Genomic DNA, 19,767 nt, shown 5'->3' with positions numbered 1-19,767 from the left:
TTGGCGGAGGGAGTTGACGTGGGCATGATACTGCTCCTCGTAACCTGCCAGTGCCGTATTAATAAAGGAGCACCTTGCTTCACTGTTGAATGTTAAATCTTATTTACGTTTCTACGATAATCACGGTTTTGATAAATACCTCGCACTGTTGACTCATTTATCCCAAATTTCTTTCCAACACTTCGCTTTGTTTCACCATTGTCTATCAACTGCACAATTTCGAATTTCTGAGCATAAGTTAAGTTCTTCCTCTTCTTGATTTCCCTTGATTTCTCTTTCCCCACGTTCGGTGATGACGTAGCACCCTTTCCACCATTTCCGGTGCGCTATAGCGTGTATTTGGGACGCGATAGTCGTGTGTTGTACAGTTTTTTAGGTAGCCGCGATAGCAGAGAAACGCGATAGCCGAGGGTTGAGTGTGTATGTATATATATATATATATGTATATATATATATATATATATATTTAATAAACAGGAAGTAAATTCCTGCGTGGGGCTAGTGTGAAAAAATTCTGACTCAACCCGGGACTCGAACCCATGACCTCATCACTTATGCGGTGACAGCCCACTGAGCTATTGAGTCTCCAGGATATCCTCAGGTATTTCTCACACTAACACTGTGAGCTTTATAATGGCCGATGTCTTACGTGCCTGCTCGGCAGACCCCAGATGTGAGTGTGTTTATGTAAGTGTGTGAAAGTGCATTGAAGATGAACTCCTCTAACAATTTAATAAACGGGAAGTAAATGGCTGCGTCGGGCTCGTGTGAAAAAATTGACTCAACTCGGGACTCAAACCCACAGACCTCATCACTTACGCGGTGACAGCCCACTGAGCTATTGAGCCCACTGAGCTATTGATGTATTTTATGAATATTTCAACTTAAATTTTTTTATTCATATTTGTTATTGGTGTCGAGTGAACAATTATTATTATTTTTTTGGATGTTTGTTTTTTATGGCACACCCTGTTGGCCAAGCAGTTTTCAATTTGCTAAGTTATCATAAGTTATTTTAAAGATGTTGATGTTTCTGAAGTTGAGAAATGACTGCATTCCTCTGAAAACAAAACAAAACATCAAGACCTGATTGAGCTATGTCTGTTTAAAATACGATTTCAAATGTAGTTAATTTAAAGGATGGTATTACACATGGAAAATGGTGAAAACAAATAATATAAAACCTTTTCGTAATCTCCACCAAAACAAACATTTTCAAGAAGTATAAAATTAACTTGCGAAATTGAATAAAGCACGAACCTGAAATTTCTTCTGCCTGTTGTTGCCCAAAGTGCTTTTTCCCAGCATCTTGTATGTCTTGTCCTTCAAATTCAAACCATGGATAGAATTTGAGCCTCCTTGGCAGAATTTTTTTCATCTGGTTCCTCTTCATGCCCATCATTACAGTTTGTACCATGTTACAATATTTTTTTTTATTTTAAATGATGAAGATGTAGTTGATGGCATGGCTGTTCAACATCTTCATTAGTCTGTGGAAACTTTGTGAAATGGATCGGGCGATTAAACCATGACTTCACGGTGGTGGTCCGTTGGCTCAATATCACATTTTTTATGAGTAAGTGGAGGCAGGTTATTGGAAACTTTCTTCAATAAACAATATTTTTTTCTGGCTTCCTCCATCAAATGACAAATTGGCAAATTGCTCCTTATTCACAGTGTCAGAGGCTCATGAAAGAATTTGAACACAAATCAATAAATGGTGCCCACTGGGCTTTTACTTCAGGTGCTTTACTTCCGATCTGCAATCAAAACATTGCAGATACAATGTACACATGATAAAAACAAACTGTAAATAGCATATGAACGCAATTTGCATTTTCAGAAACAGCCACTGAGCTTAGGAAAAGTGACGACTTCCTGGGGTACTCTGGGTATGGGCAGACATCACTTTTATCTCCACCCTCAATGGGGAAATTCAGGAAGAATTTCTTCCTCTCTATGATTAAATGCTGAGTGTCCAGAAAAGCAGCAGCACATACCATTTTTAAAGTCTTTTATACGATTCGACTAAGATCACAATCGAAGTACCTCCCATACTCAGAGCGAACACTGTCACCTATATAATATGATTTTAAATTTCCTGCTTCAGACAGTAACTTCCGTTTTGATTGACACGAGCGTACAGCTCATTCCCATATTACCTATCGTCCATCCCCACTGCTTTACAAGGCCATTTCAATGCCGCCATTTTCGCAAACCAGGAATATTCCACTGGAACGAGGTACAGTCATGTAATCAGTCTGAAGCCCTTCGTATCCAAATACCATTTGGAATTCATCGTATAAGCCTGATGTTCACCGAAACCTTGGAAGTGCAACCGTTACTTGCTTTGTGGCGTTCTTATGGAGGTTAACGAAGCATGGTGCTTTTACATGATTTTTACAGATATCTCGAAAGTTTGATATATATATTTTTTTTAGGGAAAGAAATTTGAGAACATCAAGTGAGATTGATTTATTAATTTTTTTGGCTGCACCTTTTCAATTTGGTGAAGTGCATTCCTCAGGCCAACTTAAACCTAACTCCCTTCTCGGTGAGTTTCGTGAAGGGGCGTAGCAATTTCTACAAGCTTTGCCACAAAGCTCCAACAGAAGGAGCAGAATCCCAAAAAGCCCCGCACCTCTTTTGCATTCCTCGGTACGGGCCACTCCACCGCATTTACTTTGGTGGTGTCGGTAGCAAAACCTTTGCTGCTGATCGTGACCTAGGTAGGTCACCTCTCTTGTGAATAAATTCCATTTACTAGGGTTCCATTTCAATCTGATCTTTCTTAATCCTCCAAACATTTAATTTATATATTTGACAGCTTGGGCAAATGCTTTGCCATACATGAGCATGTCATCCAAATTAACTAGACATGTCTGCCGATCAAACTGCACCTTACGCTCAAATGTGACAACGTTATCACACAACCCAAAAGGTGAACTCGTGCAGTTCCTTACTTGTAGATAATGCTGTCTTTTCTTTACCTGTCTGATCCATCTCCACTTGCCAATACCCACCTTTTTAATTTAATGTAGAAAACCAATTGAAGCCTGAAACTGCATCTCGGATATCGACAATTCTGGGCAAGGAATACAAGAGTTTGTGTTCTAATGTTCAGGTGCTGATAGACCATAAAGAACCAAAAACCTGCTGATGAATTGATCACTCCAGCATCTCATGACTTTCACTTGTTCGTCAGCTTCCTCCTCCTTAGCCAATGGAAGATGCTAGGTGGGCTGTCGAACAGACTGGCCCTCTAGAACAGGCTGGTTCATTAGCCTGCCCCCCACACAGCGAGAGACAAGGGTTTTGTAATCATGTCTGTCTGGGCCATTACTTGTTTGCCATTTGAGCTTTCGTCATCAAATTTTCGAGAATGCTTTATTATGAGAATATGGAGATAACAAATTAATAATTAGGTCAAAAGGTCAAAGGAATTTGAAATTTTAAGAAATTGCATGTTGGGTCACTGAAATGGTTCACCAATAAAGCATTAGAAGCCAATTGTTTTGAGGTCAAAGATCAAGGTCACAAAATTGTCAATTTCCATATGATTGACTAGAAATTTGAGCAGGGTTTGCATATTGGGTCACTGAAGCTTATTACTTTTGAGATCAAAAGGTCAAGGTCACCTAAAATATTCAAATTTATTACCCTCGCCAGAGGAGAGGGTATTGCATTTGAGTCCGTTTTGTCTGTTTGTTTGTCCGCACAGAATTAATCTGATTTTCTCTGCAACCGTTGGTCCGATTGACAGGAAATTTTCACCATAGGTGCAACTCCACCTGTATAATTTTTTTATGATAATTATGACGTCATATATCACGTGGTTCGGCCGCCATCTTGTAAAAACCGAAAACCTTTGCATCTCTATATCTCTGAAAGCCCTGAATAGACAAAATTGAGACATGGCTCATTGTAAAGAACTCTCCATGGGGAATAAAATATGTTAATGATGATGTCATATGTGCCTCCATTATGACGTCATAATTCGACAAGTACAAAACTTCATCCTATCGAGATGAAATTTTCTTGAGCGTCATGTAGGCTTAAATTGGTGGAGAAAAAAATAATGATGATGACGTCATCGGTCACGTGGTTCGGTCGCCATATTTGTTTTAACACAAAAGCCTTAAAAACCACTGAAAACACATCCTGGTGAGGGTTTGCAATCTCTGATTGCTCTTTCTTGTTTGTATTTTCTTTTAGTTTTTTTCGTCATGTTTAGCATATGGAAGAAAAAGAAGTCCGAAAACAAAGGGGACGTGGACGAGCCTTGCATTTTCAGATGCTTTCTAGTTTCGTGTTTCACCATGCCTGTGCATCCAATGTCCTCAGAAGACAAGGAAAATACGTGCAAATTCATGCCTTTTAACTTAGGCAATGCCACCTTTGTGCAATTGACGTTGCTCATTGTCCAAACCATCCCTTTAATTTTATCTTGCAAATCATTGATATCGGAATGAGCTTCCCTCTGGGTGATGGTATGGTCCCTCTCTTCTGCAATTTCAGCAATTGGGTTGCAGCTGGCTACCTTCATACCTTCCTCAAAGTCTGTGGCTCTTTGCTTAGATTAATTTACCTGGTGGCCAGCACTGGCTTGTCAGTTTTAATGAGGGCTCAACCTACTATTACACCCTCCATGGGCCATTCTGTCAGCGACTTCACCAGACGTTTGGGCTTGTCTAGGGTCAGGATGCTTTTTCCCAGGTCGATCTGACAGCTACTGAAAGTCAGGAAATCCAAACCAATTAAGCAAACGTCGCATACCTCTGATACCCAAGCATCTCTAGTTTGTTTTGTTCTGCCCAAATCCAACGTCACAACCATGTCCAATGATCAGAGACCTCCCTCCATTTGCCAGCTGTAAACTGGTTTTTCAGGGGGTAGACCCCCTTCTGGCCTTCTTTACTCTGATTCAGGACCGCAGTGCTCACAACTGTAGTGCTGGCTCCTGTGTTCACAATGGAATTAACATTCTTTCCTGCCTTCAATTTTGCAGCGGATTTTAAAATTACCATAGCTAATTTATCCACAGTTAATAGCCGGCGAAGCCGGTGTTGTGAATGAACGCGTACGTATTATGTTGAAAATCCAGATTTTGCTGGATCCCTTAATTTCGAAGCTTTGACGCACCAAATCGCTCAATGGAGGCCGCCATCTTGCGGATGCGGAAGTATGCATTACAAATTGAAAAAAGTTCAATAGGAGTTTGTTTCACCCGTCTTTTTTTGATTCACAATCTCATGCACCTCTAATTTGTAATTAAAATACTTTAAGACCAACCTCGGCCCGCACGGGCCTGGTTATCTTCAACGAAAATCGTCACCAAACACTGGAACCAATGAGATTCGAGCATTTGAAAAAATATTTCAAAAACCAAATCGCTCAATGGAGGCCGCCATCTTCCGGATGCGGAAGTATGCATAAAAAATTTGCGAAAAAGTTCAATAAGAGTTTGTTTCACCCGTCTTTGTTTGATTCACAATCTTATGCACCTCTAATTTGTAATTCAAATACTTTAAGACCAACCTCGTTCCCCGGGCCCGTACGGGCCCTGGTTATCTTCAACGAAAATCGTCACCAATTACCGGAACCAATGAGATTCGAGCATTTGAAAAAATATTTTTTTAAAGGTTTTTACCACATTTTGGACGCTGAAAACGGCGTCAGATATTCTAAAATTGATGAAGAATTATTTCTTAGAAATCTCGCGGCCGTAGGGAGTAGTTTTTCACGACCGGAAATATCCGAAGTTGAGACGGAATTCACCGAATTAAACAAGAAGTAAATTATATAAATTTTAATCTCATCCAGAATGCAAATGGTGTCATTTTGAACTAGGTACGGCACTTACTACACCTACCTACTACCAACTACCTAACCTACTGATGCCATTGTGATGGGTAAAATAGTGGCAAGAGGCTTTGGCTTCGCCGGCTCATTGCAGCTTTGCAGTCAGGTACTAGTAGCCGGCGAAGCCGGTGTTGTGAACGAACGCGTACGTATTATGTTGAAAAGCTAGATTTTGCTGAATCCTTTGAGAATTTTGAAGCTTTGACGCACCAAATCGCTCCATGGAGGCCGCCATCTTGCGGATGCGGAAGTATGCATAAAAAAATGAGAAAAAGTTCAATCGGAGTTTGTTTCACCCGTCTTTTTTTGATTCACAATCTAATGGACCTCTAATTTGTAATTAAAATACTTTAAGACCAGCCTCGTTCCCCAGGCCCGCATGGGCCCTGGTTATCTTCAACGAAAACCGTCACCAAACACCGGAACCAATGAGATTCGAGCATTTGAAAAAATATTTCAAAAAAGCCTATTACGGTACGGCGTTTCGGAGGCTGAAAACGGCGTCAAATATTCTAAAATTGACGAACAATTATTTTTTAGAAATCTCGTGGCCATAGGGGATAGTTTTTCACGGCCGGAAATATCCGAAGTTGAGACGGAATTCACCGAATTAATCAAGAAGGAGATTTTATAAATTTTAATCTCATCCAGAAAGCAAATGGTGTCATTTTGAACGAGGTACGGTACCGACTACACCTACCTACTACCAACCTAACCTACTGATGCCATAGTGATGGGTAAAATAGTGGCAAGAGGCTTTGGCTTCGCCGGCTCATTGTGGCTTTGCAGTCGGGTACTAGTAGCCGGCGAAACCGGTGTTGTGAATGAACGCGTACGTATTATGTTGAAAAGCCAGATTTTGCTGGATCCCTTGAGAATTTCGAAGCTTTGACGCACCAAATCGCTCCATGGAGGCCGCCATCTTGCGGATGCGGAAGTATGCATAAACAATTGCGAAAACGTTCAATAGGAGTTTGTTTCACCCGTCTTTTTTTGATTCACAATCTAATGCACCTCTAATGTGTAATTAAAATACTTTGAGGCTTTGGCTTCGCCGGCTCATTGCTGTTTTGCAGTAGGGTCATATTAATGTCATGAAAATGGGGGCTCACAACCACCCTTAACTGCCGAGCATGGCCCTCTGTGCCCTGCACTTTCTGGGTTCCCTGAATCTGGTGAGGAGGTACAGCCTGTTGGCTGCTCGTACAATTGCACGGTGGTAGAGTTGGTGGGCTCGGAGGGTTAGGCCTCCTTTGGGGGTACAAGCCCTCAAATGGTGGCCTGCCCTACCACAATTAAACAATGACCCACGTTAGATATACTCCGCATGCACTCTACATATCCCACTCTGGCTGAATCAGTGGCCCTATACTGGGCCCACTGAACCAAACCCTTGGACCACCTGGCTATATATAGCCCCATGTCAGCATGGCCGATACACATGTTGAAGCTGATCCACCTAATGACTCAAGGTATTGTTATGTTTGTGGGGGTAGTAATATGTAGAGTCAGGTAGATTTGTGTAGGTATCATGCTCCGACTGTCATGAAGAAGAAGAACCATCCCATGTAATAAGTAGAGGACCTGTTTAGCCGAATGTCGGATTAAGTTGTATTTTCGTCCCCGTCACGAGGGGGCGGGGCATGTTAACTAGATTAGGGTATAAGGGGAAATTTTCCCTTGTAAGTCTTGCCCAATGTGATTTATCCTTTGTCCCTTATGGCACCGCAATAGACACTAGTGAGAATGGCCATTACACCGTAAATAACAATAAAACCCAAACGGAAGCTAGGCATCAAGCACCAGGGGTAACAATCCCGCCTGGCAAGCACACATAGCTCAAGCAGGCCGAAGACACGCCCCGAAGACTCGTGATTGGCCAGGGCAGAGCAAGAAGCGACTCACTATTGGGTGGGAGTCGACCAACCGGCAGGCCAGGTTAAGGAGGGACTCGCTCATTGGCCAGGGCGGAGCAAAAAGGACTCACCGATTGGGGAAAGAAGGAGGAGCAGTAAGCAGCGTGCCGATTGGCAAAGACCACCGCTGACGGCAGAGGCAGACTGCGCGCTGATAGGTGGAGAACTGGACAAGGTAGTGTTGGACTGTGCTGAGTGGAGGAGAAGCGCCAGTGATGTCACGAGACGACCGATAAAAGAACTCCCTGGCCGACATTTTCGCTCTCTTCTTCTTGCCCTGCGCCCTTGCTCGCTGACCCTGAACTCTTGCATTTTGCCCTTCCTCGCCTCTCGCATTTTCCTCTTGTCCCTCAATGTTCCTGCCTCTCGCTCACCCCTGGTCTTTGACACTCGACTTAAACCATCCATTGGCATGCAAGGAGAACGGAGGCCTGACCTTGTGCGTGCGGGCCAAACGACAAGCGGTTTCCCGCCAACACCGGAGCCGCGTCAAGACTTCGCGCTGGGGCCTGGACGATTGCCGACGAGGCACCAATTTGAGCTAAGTGCCACGATAAAACGCACATAATTTATTTTATCCAGTTTATCCTTTCCCTTCGTCTGTGTTATAAGTCTGGTGTGGGGACGTCCTGATTAGGAAATTTAGTTTTACCGTCGCGTTTCTTCTTATCGGCATTTATTTTAATAAATCCTTTAATTATTTTTCTGTACATTCCAAATCCGTTTTTCGTGTGAGTTTATTTCCTGCAGGTTGGGACTGCCGGCGATCGCGACGGGTAAGCTTCAGCCTCCTCTTCTTCTTCCTTCTTCCCACACACATATAGTGAAATCCGCTATTTGAACTGAACGCCTTTGGAGTTAAAGCTGGCTTTGGCTATCCGTGATTTCCTTGGTATTAATCAAGGGGAGTCACACGACAGTATTAAGCATCTGGACAATACCCTCTTCGTTGGCCACTTCTCCCAGAACAAATGGTCCTATCTGCCACACCTCCACTGGCAGTCCCTCTACCCCAAGGAGAGGGCGTTTCACCATTTCCCACTGAGTGGCGAGCCCAGCATCCTCATTTACTGTCCCAAATCCCTGTAACCAGACTACTACTAATCCACATGTACAACTAAGGGGCATAGTGATCCCGATAACAGTCAGTCTTCTGCCTTCTGCCAACAGTCATGTGGGCTAAGGCCAATGCCATTGGCGCACTGGCATAACCAACAGACACTTCCTCTCCAGCTCGTTGCAATTTTCCTCCACAGCTGCCAGTGCCCAGCACTGCCTACAAGGTCCCTGCACATCAGACTTTACTGCTTCCACACACACGTTCATCTCCTCCTTCAATTCCTCTATCTCCATTCCCAATTCCAATTTAAGTCCCTCCATGTTTTTGCCCAATTTGCCCAACCTCTGGAGTATCTCCCCTCTATTTATATTGCCCTTTACCCCCCTATTTCCCCCCCTAATTCCTACTGACATATATGCATATATATGCATATATACAGTCACGTGAAAATGTAAGTACACCCCATGTAAAGTTTTGACTTTTTCAACATATTTCAACATACAGCTATTTGATCTTCATTTCAACAATATTGATAGATAAAGGTGATATAATATAACAAATATCATGAAACATTCACATGTTGTAGTCCATTGTATAATTTAAATAAACATAAATGCAAATTTTGCATGTGGAAAAAGTAAGTACACCCCTACATTTATCACTACTTCAAATACCTAAAACTAGAATCAGGTGCACCAGCTCAGGTGCAAATGATGAGAACATCGTTAGAGAGGATCTTGGAGGAACCTGTCTTATTTAAACCTCAGACATTTAGTTTGGTTTGCTCTTTGTTGTTGAAGTGTGCGACGTCACCATGCCTAGATCAAAAGAGCTTTCTGAGGCCTTCAGAAAGAAGGTTATAGATGCCTACGAGTCTGGGAAGGGATTTAAAAAGATCTCCAAACAATTTGAAATCAATCATTCGACTGTCCGGAAGATCATCTACAAGTGGAGAAGATTCCAAACAACTGCCAACCTGTTCAGGCCAGGCCGCCCCAGCAAATTCAGCCCGAGAGCAGACCGCAAGATGCTGAAAGAAGCATCCAAGAACCCCAGAATGTCATCACGGGACCTACAGGTAGCTCTTGCCACTGTTGATGTCAAAGTGCACGAGTCTACCATTAGAAAGAGGCTGCACAAATTTGATCTCCATGGGAGGTGTGCCATGAGAAAACCTTTGCTGTCCAGAAAGAACATCAGGGCAAGACTAAAGTTTGCCAATGAACACCTAGGCAAAGACCAGCACTTCTGGAACAATGTGCCTTGGACAGATGAGTCAAAGGTAAAGCTATTTGGCCACAGTACCAGAAGACATGTTTGGTGAAAACCAAAGACAGCATTTGACCACAAGAACCTGATACCAACTGTAAAGCATGGTGGTGGAAATATTATGGTTTGGGGCAGCTTTGCTGCATCAGGGCCTGGGCAGCTCACCATCATAGAATCCACTATGAATTCTTCATTGTACCAGAGGGTGCTTGAAGATAATGTGAGGCCATCTGTCGGAAAAATTGAAACTCAACCAAAGGTGGACCTTGCAACATGACAATGACCTTAAACATACCAGTAAATTCACCAAGGAATGGCTCAAAAGCAAGAAATGGAGGGTTCTGGAATAGCCAAGTCAAAGCCCGGATCTAAATCCCATCGAGATGTTGTGGGGGGATTTGAAACGAGCTGTGCATGCAAGAAACCCCTCAAACATCACACAGCTGAAATAATTCTGCATGGAGGAATGGGCAAAAATTTCTCCCAGTCGATGTCAGAGACTGGTAGACAGTTATAAGAAATGCCTACTTGAGGTTGTTTCTGCCAAAGGGGGCAATACCACCTATTGGAGCCAAGGGTCTACTTACTTTTTCCACATGCGAAATTTGCATTTATGTATATATAAATTATACAATGGACTACAAAATGTAAATGTTTCATGACATTTGTTATATTATATCACCTTTATCTATCAATATTGTTGAAATGAAGATCAAATAGCTGTATGTTGAAATATGTTGAAAAAGTGAAAACTTTACATGGGGTGTACTTACTTTTTCACATGACTGTATATATATATTGTTACGGATCTCAGAGACGGCACTCCCCTTAGCAAGGGGGGTTAATCCCCTTGGCCTGTTAAGCTGGCCGTCTCTGGTCCTGGTACTTGTAACGCTCCTTTGCGGAGTGGAATTGATCAGGGTTATTGGTCAAGGTGTTCTCCCGAATACCTTTACCAATCCCTCCCCAAAGCAGGGAGACAAGTACCGCTCGAACCTCGGACAAGATGGTATTTGCCGAGCGGTTTAGCAATCCGCGGCTCGAGCCGTTAGCAATTGACTAACCCGATTCCGAGCGTTGCCCAAATCGTGCCACAGGTACTCAATCGAAAGAAGGGACTAAAGCGATCGGGGGAAAGAAGAAACCAAAGTAAGGAATACCAGACATTTATTAATTATGTACAAAACCAAAGAACCAAAGAAGAAACGAAAGTAATATACAGAAGAAGAAGAAGAAGATACACAGGGCAGCCTTAAGCAGTCTTATATTACCCCAGGACAACAAACAGGACAGACAAACAGACTTACACGAAAGGGAATAGCAGGCAGGAATGACTGGACGAAGGGATGAGAAGGCCCAGGCAGATGGTAGGCATCGAGGTCCCGCTCCAGGAGTCGACTCGCGTCGTGACGGGAAAACCCTGGCAGGCAGCGAGCGCGTATCGTTCACCGCGAGCGGACGTTGCATATAGCGATGGGATTGGGATGCTCCGTCTTCTCACGCGTCTCTCTCTTGCAACTCTGGAACCCTCTCACTCAACTCGTACCTTCTCACCCAACTGCCGGATCACGTCTCTCTCTGCCTTCTTCGTAAAAAGGCTTCGCGCTCGTCCTTATATTATGCGTGTTGCAATCCATGCGCGCTTCATGGAGCCACGCCCGCGATGGTCTTTTGTCAGCCCTGGTTGGCTGGTGGGGGCTCGCTCGCCCCGCCTCGGGTGGTGCGTCGGCGTGCCACGCCCGTGATCTGGCGGCTCCGCCCCCTTCTTTCTTGGCTTGACCGCATGGCTAATGGCGGCTTGGGGCAATCAAACGATCCAAGACAAGGGGCAGCGAACGCTGTTGGCAAGCGAGGTACCACAATTTGAAGAGGGAGAGCAAAATGGACGGAATGGGGCCTATCTTATTTGATTAATGCAACGCAGATTCAACTACTGGGAACAGATCCTGAACTGAAACACATAATAATGAAATAATTACGGAGAGGTCCTATGGTTTGCTACGTGTTGCACATGGACTAACTAGGGTGCGATCTTTAACAAACCAATTGATGGGGTTATTTACAGGGGAACATTTATAAGGGATGCATTTACTAAAATTTACTAGTGAAGGTTCTAAAAACCATAACAATATATATATATATATACAGTATATATATATATATATATATATATATATATATCTATATATATATATATATATATATATATATATATATATATATATATATACCCCTCCCCCCTCAAATATTTATTGTCTATTCCTTATTGGTGTGGCCATCCCCCTTGAGGTGTCTTTAATTTAGCCTCTATAACTCACCTGCCATTTTATGCAGGGCAGAAAAGGCCCCACCTTCAAGTTGGCTGCCATTTTGTTTTACTCGGTGGTCATTTGCTGCTGGTCGGCCGCCATTTTATCTTGTTTAGTCCCACTGGCCTTGATTTTTTTTTTTTTTTTTTTGCTGCTAAGGGTTCCTGGGTAGCAGCATTCTAGGTTCTCATTTTTCACAACATAGCCATTATTTGTCTCATGTTGCATGCCTGGGGGGAACACCCCCACTGCTGCTTCCAGCCTAGATGCCAGGTGGCATCTCCACTGCGCACTACAGCGGCCCTTCTATACCTCCATGTCTCATGATGTTGCCGTACCATCCATAAAATGCTCACCCTCTTTTGGGACGCCAGCATCCTCCATCGCGTTTTAGTTTGTTAGTCTCACCCAGAAAGGGTGCGACACTATAGCAGAAAGAAAGAAAGAGAGAGAGAGAGAGAGAGAGTTTGTGTGTGTGTGTGTGTGTGTGTGTGTGTGTGTGTGTGTGTGTGTGTGTGTGTGTGTGTGTGTGCGCGCATGCGTGTTGTCATCACAAGACCTGACTGTACTTAAAGGACTTGTCCTCTCCAGGCTTGTCTTCTCATCTCATTCCTGACATCCTGCTTGACCAATCTGATGGATGTTCTTCTGAAAGATCTAAGCTTGGCTCATCACAGAGTACTCCTTCCACTCTTGCCACTATTAATGCCGTGACAACAGATCATATGAGTTCTTCTGGGCAGGTAAAAGTTTTGCCTTTCCCATTGTTTGTGTATTTGTTTCAACTTTAGTCCAAACGTTGTCCCTTCAACTCTTTTCTGCTCCACTCCTTTGGCCTCTAACTACCAAATTTGTTTTTCTAGGTGATAAGAGTAATAACGGGGGGAAAAATGTATTCTTTTTGCCAAGATGTCTTGTTCTCTACAGCTGTTGTATGATGGGTGGTGAAAAAGCAATGCTAAAGTTTGAGAAAAAAATATTCGGTGGTGTAAATCTGTAACAAATGTGGAAATGGCAATTTATTTTTATTTTTATTTTTTGGGCTCTTTCCTTTTTTGATTTCTTCTTACCTACATCCCCCTTCTTTCCACTCCTTTTTTTCCCCCACATTCTTTCTTTCTCCCTTTCTCTCATGAATGCAATAGGTTCAAAAATGCTGCAGTCTGACTTGTTTTTTCCATCATCATTTATTGATTTATTTCCCTATTCTAGGGGTTTGGTCAATTGATGGTATATTTCCATTTGGTTATTTAATTTGCATTTTCTTTCTTCAGACCTCATATTTTCATGTTGTTGTTCACACATTCCCACCATGTTTCATTTGGCCTGCCTCTCGGTCTTTTTCCATTTAACCCAAAACTTACTATGTTCTTTTTAGGTTCATCCTTTATACTTCTAGCTACATGACCGAACAATCTAAGCCTTCTCTTTCTCAATTAAATCTCGATGCTGCAAATTTTAGCATATCTCGAAGATCGACACTCTGCCCTTTATCTTTCAATGAAATGCCACACGTCCATGTTAACATCCTCATCTCTGTTCTTTCTATTCTTCATTTATCTTCCATCCTCATGGCCCAAGCTTCACTACCATACAATAGGGCTAGCCTTAAACAGGTTAAATACACAAGATTGTCTTAACTAACCTTGGCACGTACTTGTTTTTTAGGATATCTCCTAATTCTTTCCATTTATTTGAAGTTATACTTTTGTCCAAGTCCATACCTGTGGCGGAGTGGCAGCCCGTCCAGGATTGTACTCCCTAGCCAATGAAACTGCCTTGGCAGCCAAATGTGCCTCAAGGTAATTTTACCAGGTTTTTCCAGGTAATTTACTTTTCTTCATCTTCTTAATTGAAATTCTAATTTGCATTTTTATTTCAGCACCTATTTTGATGGATGCAGAGATTCCATCCAACTCATTTTCTTCATTCAGCAACTTATTGAAATACTTTTTCCACCCATTTTCAATTTCCTCTTTCCTAACGACAATTTTCCCATCCTCTCTTTTCATACATTCTACACCTTACTAATTTATCCTTCATAATTTGCTTTCCTATCATGAAAACCATATTCCTTCAATCAGGTGTACCTAGATCGATGATTACCCCATTTTTAATTTTTTTCATTCCAGGCTTTTGCTATTTCTTTCTTTCATTTTTATAAATGCAAGATTTAAGGCTCGAAGTGGAGCTGACACACACACACACACACACACACACGCACACACACATGCACACACACACACACACACACACCTGCCATACAGTCAAATATAGTATACGTGACACAAAACGACTATTTGCCAAAACAAACAGCCACTGAGCTTGGGGGAAGTGCCGTCACTTACCGGGGTACTCTGGGTACCAGTGACGTCACAACAATGGTGACACTTTTCTCACTGCACTCAGCATGGCATTTCCTAGGGAGGGCTTTCCTCCTCCCCATGGATGCCCGCCTATGGGTATTGTCCGTGCTCTTTACCTTCTAAATGCTGAGCATCAGGCAATGAGGCAGCATGTAGTTTTTAAAGTCTTTGGTATGACTCGTCTGGGATTTGAACCGCTGACCTCCCAGGCTCGAGGTGGATGCTGTAACCGTGACACCACCGAGTCTGGTTGCCTCTTTATTTGCACGATTATACTCCATCCTCTTGACTCCAACTTTTTCTACACTTTCTCCGCCTCACCCCACTCATTTCTCTACCTTGCCCAGTCATCACTATCCCTCTTAATTTCTTATTATTTGGAGGCAAGTCATGGTGTTTTTTTTCTGTCAATCTGATATCTATAATATATGAATAAATTAAATTATATTTACCTTTTAAGGTGCTCTAAAGGTAATGTCAGAGTGGTTTTTAAAAATAATATTCAAGTATTCTGTGCTTTCAGCCTCGACTTTTGGATTCGGCAAGCATCCCAACGGGTTCATCACTAGAAATGCACAGTGTTGTGACTGCAACAACAGGCGCACAGTCTTCATCTGAGTCTCCAGCAGAAAACCGAGAGATGAAAGGCCAAACCTCATCCTTATCCAATATTCAAGCCAAATTGAGCCGGGTTGAGCAAGAGAAACTACGAATTCATCAGGTGAGATGGAAAAAGGCTTTTTTATGTTTACAAAATCAAGGGTCATGGAAGACCAAAGTGACAGAGGGTATAAAGGCAACATAGTGCCAGTGGGGCAACAGTTCGATCCAGCAAGCAAAGGAATGAACTAACAACAAATGAGGAAGAGATATTACAGAATAACCTGCAAATAAGATGGTTGACTTGAGTAGGGTTAATACGGTTGGAAAAAGATTGCACGTTTGGATGGTCATGAGATGCTGGTACACCACTTGCTTTTTTGAATGCCTCAACTCCTAGAGGGAAGGGTTCAATTGAACTCTCCGATGTAGATCCACAAATGTGAGAAATGGGGACCAAAAGGGTGGAAGTTGGTGAAAAGCCTGTATCTTGGGAGGTGAACCACAAGTAGGTTACTGGAAGAACACATATCGGAGGAGCTGGGGAAGGCTGAGAGAGTAGAAGGTAGGCTGAATGAGAGGCAGTATGAACAGTGTCGATCAACCTGTTTGCGATGTGAGAGCAACATACCTTGTCCTTCAGCCTCTTCACAGGAAATGCCAATAATCTCGAGAGCTTTAGATTCCGTAGAATCCTGAAGATGCAGACATGGTCCCAGGAGAGAACAGCACTCCATTGAGGTATCCATAAAGGCCTTTTAGTCTGTAACTAGTTCCGAATTGTATCAAGGAATTATTTGGAATGATGGAGGATGCTGAGTCTGCAGCTGGCTTTCAATGGCAGCTTTGCTATGTGGTCAGCCAAGGAGAGTTCATTGCTGATGATGAGGCCTAGAGGTTCAAGAGACTGAATCTCTTTGCGAGACTGACAGCAAATAGATGGATTCGTTCATTTGACAATCCTTCCAGAGTGACGGGGTGAGATTGTGAGATTTGCCAGAATTGAAAGAAAATCAGACCAGAATAACATTTATTGGATCAGAATCAAATAAGTTAAAGATCAGCATAGAGTGATGCAGCTGCTTTCATGATGGGGGTACTGTACAACACAATGTGAAGTCATCTGCAAAAAGGAAGCATTGGGGAGGTCGTTTAAGTAAATAAGGAGTAGTGACTAATTTGGCCAGAAAAAATAACAATTTGTGTATCCATTCATTATTCACACATACCAGACTCTCGTTGTGTGTATTAGCTCTTTTTGTCTCAAAATTGGTCATTTATAGAGTGACATGACATACACTTTCAATAAATTAAAGAGGATGTTCACCACTATGAGGTAGTAGTGACCAACAATCTTTCAGCCCTGGAGGGGATTGAACAGACTCGGAAGTTGGTTCTACATATGAGAGAAAATAGGAGGAAATGAATGGAGGTGAGCAGAGAGCCTTTGGAAGTTTATCCAGAAGGGAGTTACTGGCGGATTGTGTGCGCCCTGCAGAAACCTTGGAGGGACAGATCCAAAAGAGGACAGAGGGTGCAAGACCAAAGTGGTGGTGGTAGAACACAGAGATGCCACCAAACTGTCTGCGATGTGAAAGTAACAGGTCTAGACACTCAGCTTCATTGCAGATGATCCCAATGATGTTGAGAGCCTTGCTTTCCATAGTATCAAGAAGGACAAGGTATGTGGCAGGAGCGCCAGCCCAAAGGGGAGAGCAGTACTCCATCAAACTGCGAATGAAGGCCTTGTAGTTTGTCAAAAGTTCAAAAGGTCAAAAGAAAAGACCGTGGGTGACAAACAATGCCTAGTCGGTGGCTGGCTTTGGAGGCCATCTTGGAAATATGGTCTACCCAAGAAAGATCATGGCTGATGGTGAGGCCCAAAAGTTTGAGTGACTTATATAACCTCTTCAAGTAGTTTGCTTAGGAAGTAAATGGGAGGGTTTGCCAAATGGTTCTTTCGGAGAGACAGTGTGAGTGTGGGATTTGTCAGGGTTGAAAGACATATTCCAAATGTGGACCAACTCCCGATTATATCAATGTCTGCAGTGAGGGAAAAGATGCTTCCTGCCTGTCTGAAGGATGAGAAATGATACGGTAGATGGTGGAATCAGAAACAAAGAAACAGGCAAGATTTTGCAAAGAATCAGAAAGATCATTGATGAAGATGAGGAACAAGACTGTACCAAGATACTGCCTAGGGGCACTTCAGCCTTGACAAGGAGAGGAGATCAGAGGGTCCTGTTAAGAGATACATGCTGAATACGGGAGTGCAGGAAGTCAGTGATCCATGACAGGTGGTGGCCTTTGATGGCATAAGCAGAGAGTTTGGGGTTGAAGCCAGTGTGCCAGACTGCATCAAATGCTCAAGATATGTCCAGAGAGATAGGTCTAATCTCATGTCTGATATTGAGGGCTCCCATCCATTGTTGGGAAAGTAGAAGCATTATGTCGAAGTTATAATGACTGTGTCCGAAGATATTCTGAGATCAGGCCGTTAGTGAAAAGGAAGGAATTGATGTCTACTGCGATGATGGATTCCATGACCTTGCTGATAAATTGGAAATAAGCTGATACATCTGTAGTTAAGGGGGGCCGTTTTTGCACCATGTTTATGTAATGCAGTTATGGTGGCGGACTTCCAAGCAGATGGAAGATGACCTAAGGCAAATTATATGGTGAACAGACCAGAAAGAGGATATGCAAAAGCAGGTTTTTAAGTCGTGTACTGATGCCGTCCTGGCAGTTGCAGATTCAGAGCCTAGGGTTGCCAGACTACTCCACCTTCTCAGTTGAAAAGACAGAGTCAAGGAGGAGTTGGGTGCAACTGGGTAGGGTGGTTACAGAGACTTAATATTTTGGAACAAACACAGAATTGAAGCATTTGGCCTTCTCATGAGTACAGTTGGCTCTGGTGCCATTTAAAGGGAGGGAAAGGATATACAAGGGAAAGGATATAAGGGAAACATATTCCAGAGACAGACTTAACAATGTGCCACCAGGTTTTTGGTGAAGGAAACAAGTTTGGAAGTTCATTCTTAAGGTTGGCTAGCTTTTGTTTTCTGGCTCTCCTGAGAGTGGACACACACTCGTTGCAGGATTTGTGGAGTGAATGAGGTTGCCTTCATTTTAATTTTCCTTCCAGGAAGAGATGTCAAGTTGTTCCAATGCAACTGCATCACCACAGGATTCAGTCGGCCATGGGCGAGAGGAAGGGTATGATAACTGAAGACGAGATAGAATGATTCTGTGCATAAGAGAGAGCAGGTTTCTGTGGAAGAATTCACAGAGTGAGTTAATATCAGGGGTGGCAGATATAAGAGCCCAGTCTTCAAGTGGGATGATGGCTTGCAGTCACTGCCAACAGCCAGACTTGCCAGTGCTAAGGAAGCTCTATGAAAATAGCCAGAGAGATGTTGACCCACATAAGCATATGATCAGATGGACAGATTGGAGTAGAGGAAGAGCAGGAAAACTTCGCAGGAAAGTTGATCTTTATCAAGTCCATAACAGAAGATTTGCTGGGTTGGAAAGCTCACAATAAATCTGGTTTGGAAAGGTCACAGATTGAGTTAGGCCCATGGAGTCACAGAAGTCCTTTGCTGCAGTGCTATGGCTCATGAAAGAGGTACCAACACCCAGCCAATATGGGACTTTTGAAATGACGTAGTCCGCATTTTAAATTACGTAATTCGCTACATGGCAAGCTCAGTGATTTATTTAATGGACGTCTGCATTTCGAAAGATGATGCTGTGCCTCATTACCAACAATGTCATGGTTACCAACTCTTTGACATGAAGGACATCTTCGCGACGTGAAAATGCACAAAGCTTAGGCCAGCTATATTTATGTGTAAGGCAGGTATACCAGGAAGACTTCCCATGAGAGAGACACCATATCTGGTTTAGGGGCTGGACGATGGGGCCTGGGGGCTGGGACTGGGCTTGGCGAGAGAGGAAGCTGGGTTTGTCCTGGGTGAAGACGAAGATGGGAGAGTGTGGGGCGAGGGAGGAGATGGGAAGGGGCTGGGCGACGGGGAAGCTGAGATGGCGACGGAAAGGTGGGAGAGGGTGAGTGAAGATTTGAGTAAGTGGGATCAGTGGGGATTTGGGCGGGTGAGGGGAAGAAGAGGGTGAACATGAGGTAATGGGATTGATGCTGTAGAGAGGGTCGGGACGATGCGGGCCTGTTGTAGATGGCAAGGGGTAGATTACTGACATGGAGGGGGGAGGTGTGTACCCTGGATTAGAATAGGTACACCGTATCCCTGCGTGTCGTAAGAGACGACTAAGAGGGTTGGCATCAGGAAGGGCATCCGGCCACAAAAACATTGCCTCAAAAAGAGAACCATGACAATTACAACGACATATGGGCAGGGTACAGC

General features: G+C 43.2%; 1 protein-coding gene across 1 annotated transcript in view; it reads left to right on the top strand.

The window, feature by feature from the left end:
- The window catches only part of CCDC91 (coiled-coil domain containing 91), a 126,085-nt gene that overhangs the window by 54,232 nt on the left and 52,086 nt on the right, over positions 1-19,767 (top strand). Inside the window, exons 4-5 of the mRNA XM_068119939.2 lie at positions 13,008-13,159; positions 15,306-15,503. Coding sequence (XP_067976040.2) covers positions 13,008-13,159; positions 15,306-15,503 — 350 coding nt within the window. The remainder of the gene's footprint in view (positions 1-13,007; positions 13,160-15,305; positions 15,504-19,767) is intronic.

The sequence above is a fragment of the Myxine glutinosa genome, chromosome 1 (assembly GCF_964187855.1).
Source record: "Myxine glutinosa chromosome 1, kmMyxGlut1.1, whole genome shotgun sequence".
Classification (NCBI taxonomy): Eukaryota; Metazoa; Chordata; class Myxini; order Myxiniformes; family Myxinidae; genus Myxine; species Myxine glutinosa.
The sequence above is the reverse complement of the archived record's forward strand: the minus strand, read 5'-3'. Positions and strand labels throughout refer to the sequence as shown.